Source organism: Ascaphus truei, chromosome 3, assembly GCF_040206685.1.
Source record: "Ascaphus truei isolate aAscTru1 chromosome 3, aAscTru1.hap1, whole genome shotgun sequence".
In the NCBI taxonomy this organism is placed as follows: domain Eukaryota; kingdom Metazoa; phylum Chordata; class Amphibia; order Anura; family Ascaphidae; genus Ascaphus; species Ascaphus truei.
Window position 1 is genome coordinate 99,749,503 of NC_134485.1, and position 15,329 is coordinate 99,764,831.

The 15,329-nt window shown below is 41.8% G+C and overlaps 1 protein-coding gene across 5 annotated transcripts in view; it reads left to right on the top strand.

The window, feature by feature from the left end:
* The window catches only part of LOC142491670 (arylsulfatase D-like), a 94,453-nt gene that overhangs the window by 44,939 nt on the left and 34,185 nt on the right, over positions 1–15,329 (top strand). For all 5 annotated transcript variants that reach the window (XM_075594579.1, XM_075594576.1, XM_075594578.1 and 2 more), the window contains 2 exons: positions 1,549–1,671; positions 6,519–6,942. In XM_075594579.1, the coding sequence (XP_075450694.1) occupies positions 1,549–1,671; positions 6,519–6,942 (547 nt within the window). The remainder of the gene's footprint in view (positions 1–1,548; positions 1,672–6,518; positions 6,943–15,329) is intronic.

A 15,329-nucleotide genomic window follows, 5' to 3' on the forward strand; every position in this document is an offset into this window, starting at 1 on the left:
GTATCTGAGAATCTTACCTGATTCCCGGATACATCTTTGGGGTATCCTGTAACTCGGGAACCCCGCTACATAGCCACACTCTGTAAAGAGTTTCTCTGTCAAACCCACCCTGAAACTCATAGCCTTGCAATTTTAGACAGGGGGACTCTCAATCTGTGGGAGCCTTTTGAGGCTCCATCATAAAAATAATTACAACCCTTTGAGGCTTGGTCATAAAAATACCGAAGCTCATTCACCCATATCAAAGCTGGAGGTCCAAGTAATTCCTGCTTGGACTTACAAAAAAATACATCCTGCCTTACATTTAAGATCTGCTATCATGTGTTGGTTAGAGGGTATGGCAAGCAATGCATCTTGTCTTTTACCCTCGCAGACAGGGAATGGCCTGCACATGGGGAATAAAAATGGCGTTGACAGGGCAACAACAGTAATGCATGACAAATCAGGTATTAACCCTTTCCTCCCCGTCACACCACCCCCTCCCATGTCAGCAGCCCTCCACCCCCCTCCCAATGTCAGCAGCCTCCCTCCCCCATGCTTACCTGGTGATGGCAGGGAAGCGCGAGGGATGCGCGCTCTAGCAGCAAACCCGGAAGTTCCGGGTCGCGCTACCCTGCTAGAGCGCGTCCCCGTGCTGGAGGAGGGAGGAAGGAGGTTAGGGGAGAGCGCGCACAGACAGGGCTGGAACGCGCTCCTACTGGAGCGCGTTGAGGGGGGTGAAGAAGGGCGGTTGAAGGGGGGTTGAAGAAGGGGGGGTGAAGGGGGTCCATCGTGGGCCGCACGGGGTGGGCCGTATGTTGTGCAGCCCTGATCTAATACATTTATTTTTTTTAAATCTCATGGTGAATATTGCATGGATTGCTCCTATAATTGGGTTTAGCGTGGAAAAAGAAGTCTTGTTTTATAATATACAGTACACTCTAAGTCACCCCTTCCCTACTCCCCTCAATCCCGCAACAGAATCTTACAAATCTGTCTGAATTGTATTCACTGACTGATTTTAATGAATCCGTCTGGATTTTTTAGCATCCAATCCATGGCTTTTTCCAATTATCCGCGGAATTGCGGGAAACTGATTTGGACTGTTCTACCCATTCCTAGTAAAGACTGAATTCTCTTTTATTCTTTCTCATTCGTCTTCCTTCTACCAATCTCTCTCCCTTTTATATGCCATCCAAACACAAGAATGATGTTAATTAAGTTCTGCAAAGTCTCATAATCAATGGCCAGTTACTGGAAATTCACTTGAGTAGGCTGTAAGGCGCATTACTGGTTAGTACGGTTTAGTAAATATGGCCTTTAATACACTTTTTTTTTATTTTTGCAAAACCATACATGTTGCACTGTAAAACACAGTATAACGCAAAAATACAAATAATGGAAGTTAAAATGGGAAAAAAATAGTAACTTATCAGTTTTGCTTTACTAATGTTAATGATACTAGGAATGTCATCGTGCAGCATAGCATTCACTCCTGTTGCATGAATTGTGCTGAACAAGGTTAAACTATACTATTTACTTCTGTTCTGATTCTTTGACCTAATTTAGGCATGAATAGTATTGCACCCTATAATGTACTGTTGTGGACTACTGCATCTGGAGGCCTCCCAGCAAATGAAACAACATTTCCCAAAATATTGAAGGATCAAGGTTACACCACTGGTATCATAGGTATGTTTTAATGTGGGCATATTTATTATTTCTTCAACTCTAACACATAATAGATGTTTCTCCTCAGGATGAACTATGTAGTATTTAACTAGACAGATGTGTAGCTTTTCAAAATTGAAACTGTAACTGCTTTTTTTTTAAATACAATTTAGTGATATACATTAGCTTTGTAGCAGAAGGCTGGACAGGTACCCTGAGCTAACACAATAGCACAATTAAAAGAAATCCCTTATACATAGGAATATACTGTACATATCCAATGCATCTATGATGAAAAACTTGTGCTCTTAATGGTGCAAAAAGAAAAAAAAATTGGGGAGGGGGGTTGGGTGGGACGTGTGGTGGTTGCAGAGGCCCCACACTCTTCCCCAAGGCATTTAAATTAAATGCCGGGACCTACTTACCGGGATTCAGAAGACTTGTTGGGCCGCATCGCCATGGCAATGGGGCCATGTAATGTCACATGACCTTGTGGCGTCATTTGACGCCAGTCGCCATGGCCACAGGTTCATGTGATATCACCCACTGTGTCATTTGACGCCGGTAAAAAAAAAAGTAAGGGGGGAGCAAGCACCTGTGGGGAGCAGGCAGGGGGTGCAGTTTGCACTCCCCTGGCTTAGAAGATTATACCAATGTTAAAACCACAGTTGTGACAAAGATAAGAAGGCACAAACTTAAGACCAAAGAGTAAATACAAATAACCACAAGATTACAGGAGAATAAATGTCTTCGTGTTCCATACATTACAAAACTATATATGTATATAATTTCTCAAACGTCCATAAAAGGGAAAAAAAAGGCTAATCCCAAGAATACACGAATTCTTCAAATACATTATGGAAAGCGAAACCTAGAGAGCAAAAAAAGTACATACATTTATTAAACTGGAGAAATATAAATGTAGCCCAGTGCCCCTGGCTATGTGTTTCCTGGCCCTAGCACTGTAAGTCCTGGTAAGGAGCAGGCAGTTTTAGGGTTACGTCCGTCCCTCTCTCATGGGCCAGCATGTGAGTTCCCTCAGTAAGGAGTTAATTTGTATCGTTTCCAGGTGCCGTTTGGAAACATTTGGAGCATGTGCCGGGGGGGTGGGGGGGGTGGAGGGTGGGATAAGCTCACTGGAGGAGTGCTGCCCAGTTACTGGCGCTTAGTAGTGGGACCCTCCCCTGGTATAAAAGATGGCTCCCTATCAAATTGAGAGTGTTCCAGTGTAGCCTGCTCCTTAGGGAGTAGGGCAATATTTCTACCTTGCCCCATCGGGGGCTAAGGGGGTTGAGACTAGCCTCAGAGGCCTCAAACCCCTGAGGGGCCTAGTCAAGGAGTGATCACTATGCAAGCTGCGAGGGAAGTGTTCTGTGCTATGTGTTAAGTACCTCTCTTGCATGAGGGAAGGATCAGGACTGACCTGCCAATAAATGGTGAACTGTTTCCTTGCCTGCGTGTGAGTTTATGGAAGAGGTTCCTGTAGGGCATACTCCCTGCCTTTCACAGAGCCCTGCTGGAGAGAGGCGTTGTAACAATAAGCCCAAAAGCCTGTCCTGTTGCTGCTCCCTCTACCATCTGTGGAGACTCAGGCCTCCTGGAAGACTGCAAGTTAAGCTACAGCACTCTAAGGCTGAGTTCAGGATGGATGCGCGCACGTCCGTCACAATTTCAGCTTTGACGCTGCTGCATTTTGCCGCTACAGTCGCATCACGTGAGCTGGTTCAGCGAACCAGCTCTGTGACACGTTGGCCGCGACCCAACTCCTGCAGCTAAGTCACAGCTGACCTACAGGAGCACGCGGCGGAGGCGCGCATGGAAGCTCGCGCCCATAGCATCCACCCTGAACTCGGCCTAACACTACGGCAGTCTCATGTACTATCAAATCTCCCTTAAGGAGGGGGGCGGGAGAAAGGGTGTTGCATACATAAAATAATATTCACTCTCCAGTCAAAGAGGGTAAATTGTTGATCATACAGCAGATCAATGGATATGCTACAAGCCACAATTGTGGACTCTGCTCTGTTGAGACCTGGAAAACTGCCAGAGTTTTCCCAATCTTCAAAAGTGGGGACAAAAATACTGTCTCAAACTACAGGCCAATCTCTCTTCTCCCAATACTATCCAAAGTCCTGGAAATTGTGTTCACTCTCCATTAAGCGATTACTATACCAAGACCAATTTCCCTAGCCAATTCCAATCTGGCTTTCATCCCAAACACCCCACGGTAACTACCCTGCTAAAACTTTGCAATGAAATCCAGTGTGGAATAGACAATTTACTGGTGCAATATTCCTAGATTTTGAAAAGGATTTTGATACTGTTCATGCTATCTTGCTAAACAAACTTCAATGCTCTGGAATAGGGAAACATGTTTTCAAACTGGTTTCCTTCCTACCTATCAGATAGATCCAAACATGTCTATCTCTGGCACTACAGTAACTACAACCCCTTGGATCTCACCTGTGGTGTCCCGCAAGGCTCTGTTCTGGGGGCTCTGCTCTTCTCAGTGTTCATCAATGATCTTCCTACAGCTTGTAAGTGAACTTCAATACACATGTATGCGGATGACACAATATTATATGCACACAACCCTGGCCTCACTGACCTTCAACACATACTTCAATTTGATTTTTGGAGACTTGAAAATTGGATTCCCCAAACAAACTGTTTTTTAAGCAATGACAAGACTGTAACAATGGTATTTGGGACCAAGGCTACATTTCTAAAGCTACCAATGACAGAGCTTCAGATCAGAACTAGCTCAATACCCTCCTAGCCCCTGCTACTACAGCTCAATCCCCTTATAACGCTGTGCTTTGGGTCCAAGGAATCACATTGCGCTATAAGCGGATCGCGTTAGACATAATGTACAATTGTATGCATTGTACAACATAGTATTTAAGATACCAATAATCGTGTTGTAAAGTATTCATTAATACGAAAATTGGGAGCCATGCTTGCATCGCGTTATAAGTGGATTCGTGTTTTAACGGATCGCGTTATAACGGGGTTGAGCTGTAGTTTTAAATATCTGGGCATATGGTTTGAATCAAAAACACATAAGTGGCCAATAGAGGTCACTAAAAGTCCCTAATGATTGCACTCATTCTATAGTCAAATATAAATCCAAAAGTACCAATTAAATAACTGGTACCAATAATATGGTGATGAATAAGTAGACCAACTAGGAGAATAACCACAAAATCTAATCTATAGCTAGACAACAATTATAACAACTTTAATACATATTAAAACAAGACGAAACGCATAAAATTACAAATAATATACAAAAACTAAAAAGATCCCCTTGTGGGCGAGTTGGGAGCAGTACGGTGAGAATAGGGGTAAATATGACCTATATTGATATCCCCATGAGGTATATATATGGAGAAGAGGTCCAAAATATGTTTACCCGGCTAAGTAGCCTCACCTTACCTACATGCAAAATAGTGACTATAGAGCATGGGAAAATCCCACATTAAGGAAGTCAGAACACATTGATAAATGATATTGCTATATCACAACTCAAATACTTGGTATTATAACCATGGTGATTACTATAAGTAGAATCGGGTAAGTTTAAAATGCATCTGATGTCATTGGTAACCGAGTATCTTAGGGAAAGTATACAGAGATAAAAAACCTGCAAATACAAGCAGGAAAAATACAACCTGGTGGCTGCTGCTGCAAGAACAGCAATATGGTTGGTGCCCAGTGTGTATAGTTATGTGTCCAGCGTTCCTAAAGTTCTCCCAATGATGGGAGATGCAAACACGCTCCGTCGCTGCCCACGTGACCGTCAACGTGATGACGTCACTATAGCCCGACGATCGTTTCACGCGATCACGCGCTTCTTCATGGGGGGGAAGAAGAAGCGCTTGATCGCGCAAAACGATCGTCGGGCTATAGTGACGTCATCACATTGACGGTGATGGTATACATCAAATAATGCCAAGCCTGCTAACCACGTCAAGGTAAGTCTCAATAGCAGGTCGCTACGCTAAATCCATACTAGTGTTATGTGAAATAAGCCCAGAAGGGGTTAAAATATCAAAGCATATGCTTATATAACCAAGTGCAGTTAAAAACTGGTAAATACCAGTACAGATACTCACATGTCTGCACGTGAAGTGAAATAATGGGACCTTGCTTTGGGATTATATACCTAGAAGAGGAGGGGCTGGCCTGCCACAAACTGCTCAATAAGCAGTTGCAGGTGATTGGCTAAATATATTAAATTACACCATAGTAGTGTTGCCCTCTAGGAGCATTTTGCATTATAATCAGTTTATGTAAATGTGCTGTAGGCAGCAAGTCAGTAGTCGCTCTATTTTTAGCATATTTTGAGTATTAAAAATGTAGTTAAAGTGAGTAAAGACACTGACTGACACTGAGATTGCTGCAGGGAAGCCTGGTTCAATTCCCGGTGTCGGATCCTTGTGACCTTGGGCAAGTCACTTTATCTCCCTGTGCCTCAGGCACCAAAAACATAGATTGTAAGCTCTACAGGACAGGGACCTGTGCCTGCAAAATGTCTCTGTAAAGCGCAGCGTACAATTAGCAGCGCTATACAAGAACATGCTATTATTATTATTTTTATTATTATTATGTAGTAAATATCATTGCTGTCATTCATTGTGCCATACATTGAATGTATTGCCAGGTTTTGGTACAGAAGCTAGGATTTATTTAGTTAGTATCTTTTGGCGTTGTTAAATGGTCACTGAGACCATTTAGTCTCGCATTAACTGCCATTGACTTGAATGGCAGTTATCGCGATGCAATACCCATTATTGGAGCATAGTGAATTTCTCTCATAACGAGTCTACTGAGCAATAACTGTTTTCTTTTTTTTTTCCTCCCAGGAAAATGGCACCTTGGTGTAAACTGTGAATCAATCAGTGATTTTTGTCATCATCCATTAAACCATGGCTTTGATTATTTTTATGGTATGCCTTTAACTCTTGTAAATGACTGTCAGCTATCCATAGTAAGTGAAGTGGATTTGGTTTTTAAAGAAAAACTGTGGTTTTACGCACAGTTATTTGCGATCACACTGATAACTCTCATTGCTGGAAAGCTATTCAATTTAATCCCAGTTCCCTGGAAGATCATTATCATTTTTGCCTCTTTTGGTATTATTTTTTTCACGTACTGGTATGCAGCTTATCGATTCTATAGATACTGGAATTGCATATTGATGAGGAACTATGACATCACTGAACAGCCAATGAACATAGAAAAAACAGCTGGGCACATAGTAAGAGAAGCAAAGACCTTCATTAACAGGTAAATGTAGAATAAATGTAACTACCGTGAGGGACTCACTAGGGGGGGATTAATAATGGATGCAGGCAAAAAGTATCTGACCTACTGCAATCTTGTAGAAATAGTTATGGGTCAATAAATGTAGTACAGCATGTATTTTATCATGACATTTCACCCCTTTCGTCTTCATGACATGTGTGACCTATATTAATGATTGGAAAATATTGACTTTTGGTGCTCTTGTAAATGTACCGAACATACAAAGTATGTTTCCATTTTGTGCCTTTCTGGAAAATCAACTCTGACCGGTTACTTGATATACAATTTGTTTTTGTTTTTATAAAAATGGCTTTTGCACATGAGTAACAATAGAGATGATCCAGGACTCCACGTATTTTTAGCAAAAGAATTTATTCATAGTACACAATGTTTCGGCCTCACTTAGGCCTTTGTCAAGTGACTGGTAATGACAAAGGCCTAAGTGAGGCCGAAACGTTGTGTAGAATGAATAAATTCTTTTGCTAAAAATCCGTGGAGCCATCTCTATTATTGCTGTATACCTGGATTGCTGCAGATAGGCCATCCCTGAACCAGGTGCTCCGGCATTGTGCGCAAGTATCGCATTTGTTTGCATCTATTTGCATTATTTTGGTGTGCTACACAGCCACGTATCTTTGTTTTGCACATGAGTGGCATAGTTTTGGACAAACCTATATCTTTAGCCATTTTTTTTTTTTAGTATTTTGGAAATGGTCAAAATAAAGGTCATGCTTTCATAGGCCTCATAGTAATATGTTTTGCCTATTCTAATATATGACCGAGTTCTCTGAACTAGGCTGCTGTGCAGTTTAGCATCTTTGACAAGCTGTAAAAAAAAAAAATCCATTTAGACAACATTTAATTATTGGTTTATGCTTATTAAATAACAAACATTACCATTTTGTTATGACTTCTAAAGTTCGTAGGCTTAAAACCATTACATTTACAGATTTCAAAACCTGTGTTATGATATGACTTTTAACAATGTTATAACCCAGGGGTGCGCAATTTTTGCACCTGCGCCCCCTGCTTCTTGTTCTCTGGTGCTCGTGCTCCCCCCCCTCTCCCTTCGTTCTCTGGCATCAGATGACGGGCTGGGTCATGTCACGTGACCCGCAGCGTCATTTGATGCCGCGTTGCTATGGAGACATTTCCAGACGCCGGCTGAAGCAAGGTAAGTTTAGGTTCCAGAGGCCTCACGCGATCCCACGGTATTTCATTTTAATGCCTTGTGGAAGAGCGCGGGGCCTCTGCAACTGCCCGCTTCCCCCAGAAAAATCTCACGCACCCCAGTTTGCACACCGCTGGTATAACCAATAAGGAAACCATCTAATGGTCGGAGGCAGAGGAATATTTATTTATTTATAAAATATTTTACCAGGAAGTAATACATTGAGAGTTACCTCTCGTTTTCTAGTATGTCCTGGGCACAGAGTTAAGACAAATAATACATGGTTACAAATACAGCTACATAAATGAACAGGGTATACATTATATACAAGACATTGCATGCACAGTTAAAGAAAATATATTTTATGGGCGTATGAAACAGTTACAAACCAGATTAAAATGTGAGACAGCCTTAGATTTGAAAGAACTTAAACTGGTGGTGGATGTGAGAGTCTCCGGTAAGTTTTCCACTTTTGGGGTGCACGGTAAGAGAAGGAGGAACGGCCGGATACTTTGTTGAGCCTTGGGACCATGAACAGTCTTTTGGAATCTGATCTCAGATGATAAGTGCTGCCTGTGGTAGGGGTGAGGAGCTTGTTCAGATAGCTGGGTAGCTTGCCCATAAAGAATTTAAAGGCAAGACAGGAAAGGTGAACTTTGCGCCTAGACTCAAGTGATGACCAATCTAGTTCTTTGAGCATTTCGCAGTGATGTGTGTTATACTGCACCGACACACTTTATTCGAGCAAATACCCGGTATGTACCTGGCAGATACCTGGAATGCGCCACTCCTAACCTCTGACAAGCCCCGTTGCATTTGCCTTCCCAGCCTGGGTTCATGCCTGGCTGATGGGCGGCTGATCTGTTAAATGATAATGATTAGGATTTAATAGGCTGCAATGCTTCGCGTGTCTACCAGATGGCATAAATTCATGAATTGTAATGCAGTTTATATATATATACTGTGCAGTATTGCAGCCAGCGGGAATAAAATGCTTCAATCCCTGCTTGGAAAATAACTCAATGTACTCGGGCAGAAAACAGTCACAAACCTCAATACACCCGGGTATACCCGAATTCGTGGCACTAGCCAAGCTCGAATAAAGTGTGTCGCCAGTGTAGTTGCATTGGAGAACAAAACGACAAATTGAATTGTAGAGGGTGTCAAGTTTGCTAAGATGGGTTTGAGGTGCCGAGCCATATACTATGTCTCCATAGTCAATAATTGGCATTAGCATCTGCTGTGCAATACGCTTTCTGACCAGGAGACTTAGGGAGGATTGGTTCCTATAAAGTACACCTAGTTTGGCATAGGTCTTGGTTGTCAGGGTATCAATGTGCATCCCGAATTTTAAATTGGAGTCAAACCATATGCCCACGTTTTTAAAACTAGTGACAGGGGTTAGGGTGGTGGTAGCGTTGGTTCTAATCTGGAGCTCAGTCGCTGGAAGCTTTAAAAATTTAGTCTTGGTCCCAAATACTATTGTTACAGTCTTGTCAGTGTTTAAAAACAGTTTGTTTTGGGAAATCCAGTTTTCGAGTCTCAAAAGTCAGACTGAAGTATGTGTTGAAGGTCAGAGAGGCTATTGCTGTGTGCATATAGGATTGTGTCATCTGCATATATGTGTATTGAGGCTTCCTTACAAGCTGTGGGAAGATCATTGATGAACACTGAGAAGAGTAGGGGCCCCAGAACAGAGCCTTGCGGGACACCACAGGTGATATCCAGTTTAAAGCATGCTTCCCTATTCCAGAGCTCTGGAGTTTGTTAAGCAGGATAGCATGATAGCAGGATAGCATGATCAACAGTATCAAAAGCCTTTGCAAAATCTAGGAATACTGCACCAGTGAGTTGTCCCCGTTCCATTCCACACTGGATTTCATTTCAAACTTTTAGCAGGGTAGTTACGGTGGAGTGTTTGGGGCGAAAGCCAGATTGGAATTGGCTAGGGAAATTTGTCTTGGTATAGTAATCGCTTAATTGGGAGTGGACACATTTTTCCATGACTTTGGATAGAATTGGGAGAAGGGAGATTGGCCTGTAGTTTGAGACAGTGTTTTTGTCCCCACTTTTGAAGATTGGGACAACTCTGGCAGTTTTCCAGGTCTTAGACAGGATAGAGTTGACTATGGAAGCAATTGGTTTGGCAATGGCTGGGGCACCAAATCGTAGGAACCTAGATTGTAGTAAGTCAGGTCCACATTGGCTGCTTAGTTTTAATTTGAGGAGCGCTTGTTTAATCTCCTCTTTGGATACTGGGCCAAATTGAAAATTGTGGGCAGTGTTTGGAGGGAGTGGGGCTATGTGGGTACTCCCAGGATGAGATTAAGGTTTCTGGTTTGGGCTGCGTTTCGCTAATAAGTTAGTGGCACACCCCATAAAGTAATAATTGAATGCATTTGCAATGTCAGTGGGGTTTGTCAGAGTAATATCCCCCTTAGTGATATTACTTGGTTGTTGATGGTTAGAAGGCTGGAATATATTGTTGATAACCTTCTAGAAGTTAGCTGGGTTTGATGTATTCTAGTGGAGATTGTCCGAGTAATATTGTGCTTTTGCGTGCCTTGTTTGCCTTGTGCACATGTTTCGCAGGCATCTGTAGTGATTGAGATCCTTGGTAGTGCCAGTTACTTTGTAGCTTTTCCATAAGGTATCCCTGAACTGGTACAGTGCTATAAGGTCAGTTGTAACCCATGGAAGATGGGCCCCCCGTACCCTTATTTTGCGTAGTGGAGCATGGGTATCACAGAGTTTTAAGAGCTCGGATTGGAAATAGTCGACCACAGAATCAGGGTCGGGAATTAAATCGATTCTGTGCCATGGGCAGTTGGTAAGGTCATCCAGAAACTGTTGTGGGTTAAAGTTTCTAAATGTTCTAGTGAGGAGAACTTTAGGGCTTGAATGGGGCGGTTTAATTTTCCTTACACAGTACACTATTGCATGGTCACTGAAAATATCAGGAAGGATGCTAGAGGATTGGATTCTGCTGGGGTTTGAGGAGAGAATCCAGTCTAGCAAGGAATGGTTATGCGATTTCAGGTTTATCCGTGTGGGTTGGGAAATGAGTTGCGATAGGTTAAGTGACTTGAGTTGTATCTGGATTTTGTGGTTTTTAGGGTCAAGCCAATTGAAGTTGAAATCCCCAAGAACTAGCAGTTCACTCTTCTCATTCAGAGAGGAAATGGAGCCAAGAAACTGGGTGATATCAGTCAGGGATTGTAGAGGGGCTTTAGGGGGGCGGAATAGATCTAGTGCTTCAAATTAAAAGTGTAATTTATGTTATCCAGGTACCAGATAGATAGTCATGGTCAACCAAAAATTATGAGGAAAATACAACTTTAATGGAAGGATGTCCATGGCACTCCACATGTACTGTAGATAAAGTGATGCTTGATTCAATCCATTAACACACAAGGAGATGCATAAACCATTGTTTACGGTGATGGTTTTGGATCGAACATGCCCTTTGTGAAGCACCTATTGCTGTCATGATTCAGACTGCTCTAAATAGCTCATGAGGGCAAGGTCAACTTGGCGTCAAACAGTGCATGCAAGTTTCTATGCCCGAAAGCATCCATAGCAACCACAGTGACAGATGCATGCGCTATATTTTCCAGGTTTTCCACATGGAGCCACTGTACTACCGCTGTTTACCATACCTAAAGGGATCATGGTCTGCACTAAATAAGTGATCATCATGCACACTAAATTCTTCTCTATAGGACACCATAGCCATTGGTCGAGGTAGGCCTTTTGTTCATCAGTCTAAAGCTTTCATAGTCGGGATGGTAGCAGTGTTTATTTGGGCACCATAATTACGGCACAAGTTGACCCATTCCCCCACAAGGTATCCTTGTATTTTAATTGATTAAATAAAGCCACTTTTTTTTTATCTAAGTGTGTAGTGCCGTGGACATGCTTCCATTAAAGTCGTATATTATGACCTACGTACATGTAGGCAGCAAAATGTGTGCACATAGAAAAATATTAAAAAGGTAAGAGATCTCACAATGTATAATATACATACAGCATATTTTGAAAAGGTGATAATGAACTCCAATACTACACTGGCGACACACTTTATTCGAGCTTGGCTAGTCCCACGCATTCAGGTATACCCGGGTGTATTGAGGTTTGTGACTGTTTTCTGCCCGAGTGCATTGAGTTATTTTCCAAGCAGGGATTGAAGCATTTTATTCCCGCTGGCTGCAATACTGCACAGTATATATATATATACTGCATTACAATTCATGAATTTATGCCATCTGGTAGACACGCGAAGCATTGCAGCCTATTAAATCCTAATCATTATCATTTAACAGATCAGCCGCCCATCAGCCAGGCATGAACCCAGGCTGGGAAGGCAAATGCAACGGGGCTTGTCAGAGGTGAGGAGTGGCGCATTCCAGGTATCTGCCAGGTACATACCGGGTATTTGCTCGAATAAAGTGTGTCGGTGCAGTAGTTATTTGTTGAGATACGTAGGTTAGTTAGAATGTACAAAAATATTAATGTGGATCAATTCTTCTCAAAATATATAAAAAGATCTATTAGTATGGATCAACATTTCGGCTCACAGAAGGACCTTTATCAGATGCAGGCTGTCAAGTAATTCTGGTAGTAAAACCTCCAAACATTTTGTACCATATTTACGAAAGTCTCTTGTCACAAGTAATCCAATCACAAGGCACTTTCCAGGGCTTAGAGAAAACGCGGGAGTTAGGGAGTGATCACAGAGCCACACAAATTGAAAGGGTATAAATGGATAATAATGGTAATCAAATATGCGGGTGCAAAACTGTGAACTGAAAGTGAATCAGAAAGGGGGGGGAAGGAGAACACAAATTGGGTGTGTCTCCTAAAAGAATTCACTATGCTGCACTCCTACATTACTTAAAATTTAACTTTTAATGGATTTACATAAAACATATATTACCAAAACGCCGTGTATGGTGAATTAAAAATAAATTAAATTGACAATACCACGCATCCTTGTCAATGAATAAGCGTTGGAATAGTCTCAAACAACTGAATATAGTTGAGACTGCAAGACAAAGGACGCTAGTAGTCAGGGTATGAACCCCTCTGGGACACCTATGAGACCAAGTTAGTATATATATATATATGTATGGCCTACTCAATGTGTGATCATATACTGGAAGTTCGGCAGTCCTGCTTTAACATATAAACCACATAGCACTTAAGGATAATAGTATATTACTATCCAGTAAATGTAATAGTGCAAATGATATTGTGGTATTGAGGGGAGGATGATTCACAGCATAGTGAAACAAATGTTCACAGCCTTTAAATCAGTGAATCATTATGCAGCACACTCCTCAATGCTGTATCATATAGAGAGCAGGAAAGCTGACACACAGAGTATTGATAAAATATATAGCCAGTAGTAGATCTACATAGATAGAGCCAGGAGACTACAAAGCACTACATAAAAGCAGCTCCAAATAGGAGACTGACAACATTGTGCGTCCAACACGCGTTTCCCTCCAGCAAAGGAGCTTCCTCAGGGACAAATTTGTCCCTGAGGAAGCTCCTTTGCTGGAGGGAAACGCGTGTTGGACGCACAATGTTGTCAGTCTCCTATTTGGAGCTGCTTTTATGTAGTGCTTTGTAATCTCCTGGCTCTATCTATGTAGACCTACCACTGGCTATATATTTTATCAATACTCTGTGTGTCAGCTTTCCTGCTCTCTATATGATACAGCATTGAGGAGTGTGCTGCATAATGATTCACTGATTTAAAGGCTGTGAACATTTGTTTCACTATGCTGTGAATCATCCTCCCCTCAATACCACAATATCATTTGCACTATTACATTTACTGGATGGTAATATACTATTATCCTTAAGTGCTATGTGGTTTATATGTTAAAGCAGGACTGCCGAACTTCCAGTATATGATCACACATTGAGTAGGCCATACATATATATATATATACTAACTTGGTCTCATAGGTGTCCCAGAGGGGTTCATACCCTGACTACTAGCGTCCTTTGTCTTGCAGTCTCAACTATATTCAGTTGTTTGAGACTATTCCAACGCTTATTCATTGACAAGGATGCGTGGTATTGTCAATTAAATTTATTTTTAATTCACCATACAGTACACGGCATTTTGGTAATATATGTTTTATGTAAATCCATTAAAAGTTAAATTTTAAGTAATGTAGGAGTGCAGCATAGTGAATTCTTTTAGGAGACACACCCAATTTGTGTTCTCCTTCCCCCCCTCCTTTCTGATTCACTTTCCAGGGCTGGAAGAACCCGCACAGCCCATTCAAGTCAATAGGCTATCATATGTTTTCCAGCACCAATAGGTCTTGTATATGGTGTAAATAGGGTCCTTTGTTTATTGTCATCTGAAAGAAAGACATAAACTGCAAGAAACTTTTAGCAAAGCAAATAAAGATGCCTATGAAATGTGCAATAGTGGTACATTGTATCAACAATTTTATCGTCATTTATTTCTCCTCACCTATGGTACACCAATCATTCCTTTGGCATATTTTATTACACCCTCAAGTAGTACCTACTATAGGTACGTATGTCTTTATATAGCGCCATTAATGTACATAGCGCTTCACAGCAGTAATACACATGACAATCATATAAATAACAAGTAATACAAATAACAAAAAGGGAAGAAGTGCTTCAGAAATAAAAGTAACATTTAGGAAAAGGAGTCCCCTGCTCGGAAGAGCTTACAATCTAATTAGTAGGAAGAACATACAGAAACCATAGGAGGGTGTTCTGGTAAGTGCGTCTGTAGGGGGCCGAGCTTCATGCATCGTGTATAGTATTAGACACGGAGCTACTCATATGCTTCATTAAGCAGGTGTTTTAAGGTGGGTCTTAAAGGTCGATAGAGAGGGTGTTAGTCGGATATTGACATGAAGGGCATTCCAGATGTGTGGGGCAGGGAGAGAGGTTTAATGCGGGAGAGGACTTAAGAAACAAAAGGAGTAGAGATAAGATATCCTTGAGCAGAACACAAGTGTCGGGGTGGTGTATAGCGAGAAATTAGAGCTGAGATGTAAGGAGGAGCAGAAGAATGTAAAGCTTTAAGTGAGAATTGAATGTGTGATGCGGGATTTGATGGGAAGCCAGGAGAGTAATTTCAGCAGGGAAGATGCTGAGACAGATTTAGGAGCTTCATCAGGGGCGGATGAGTGACCAT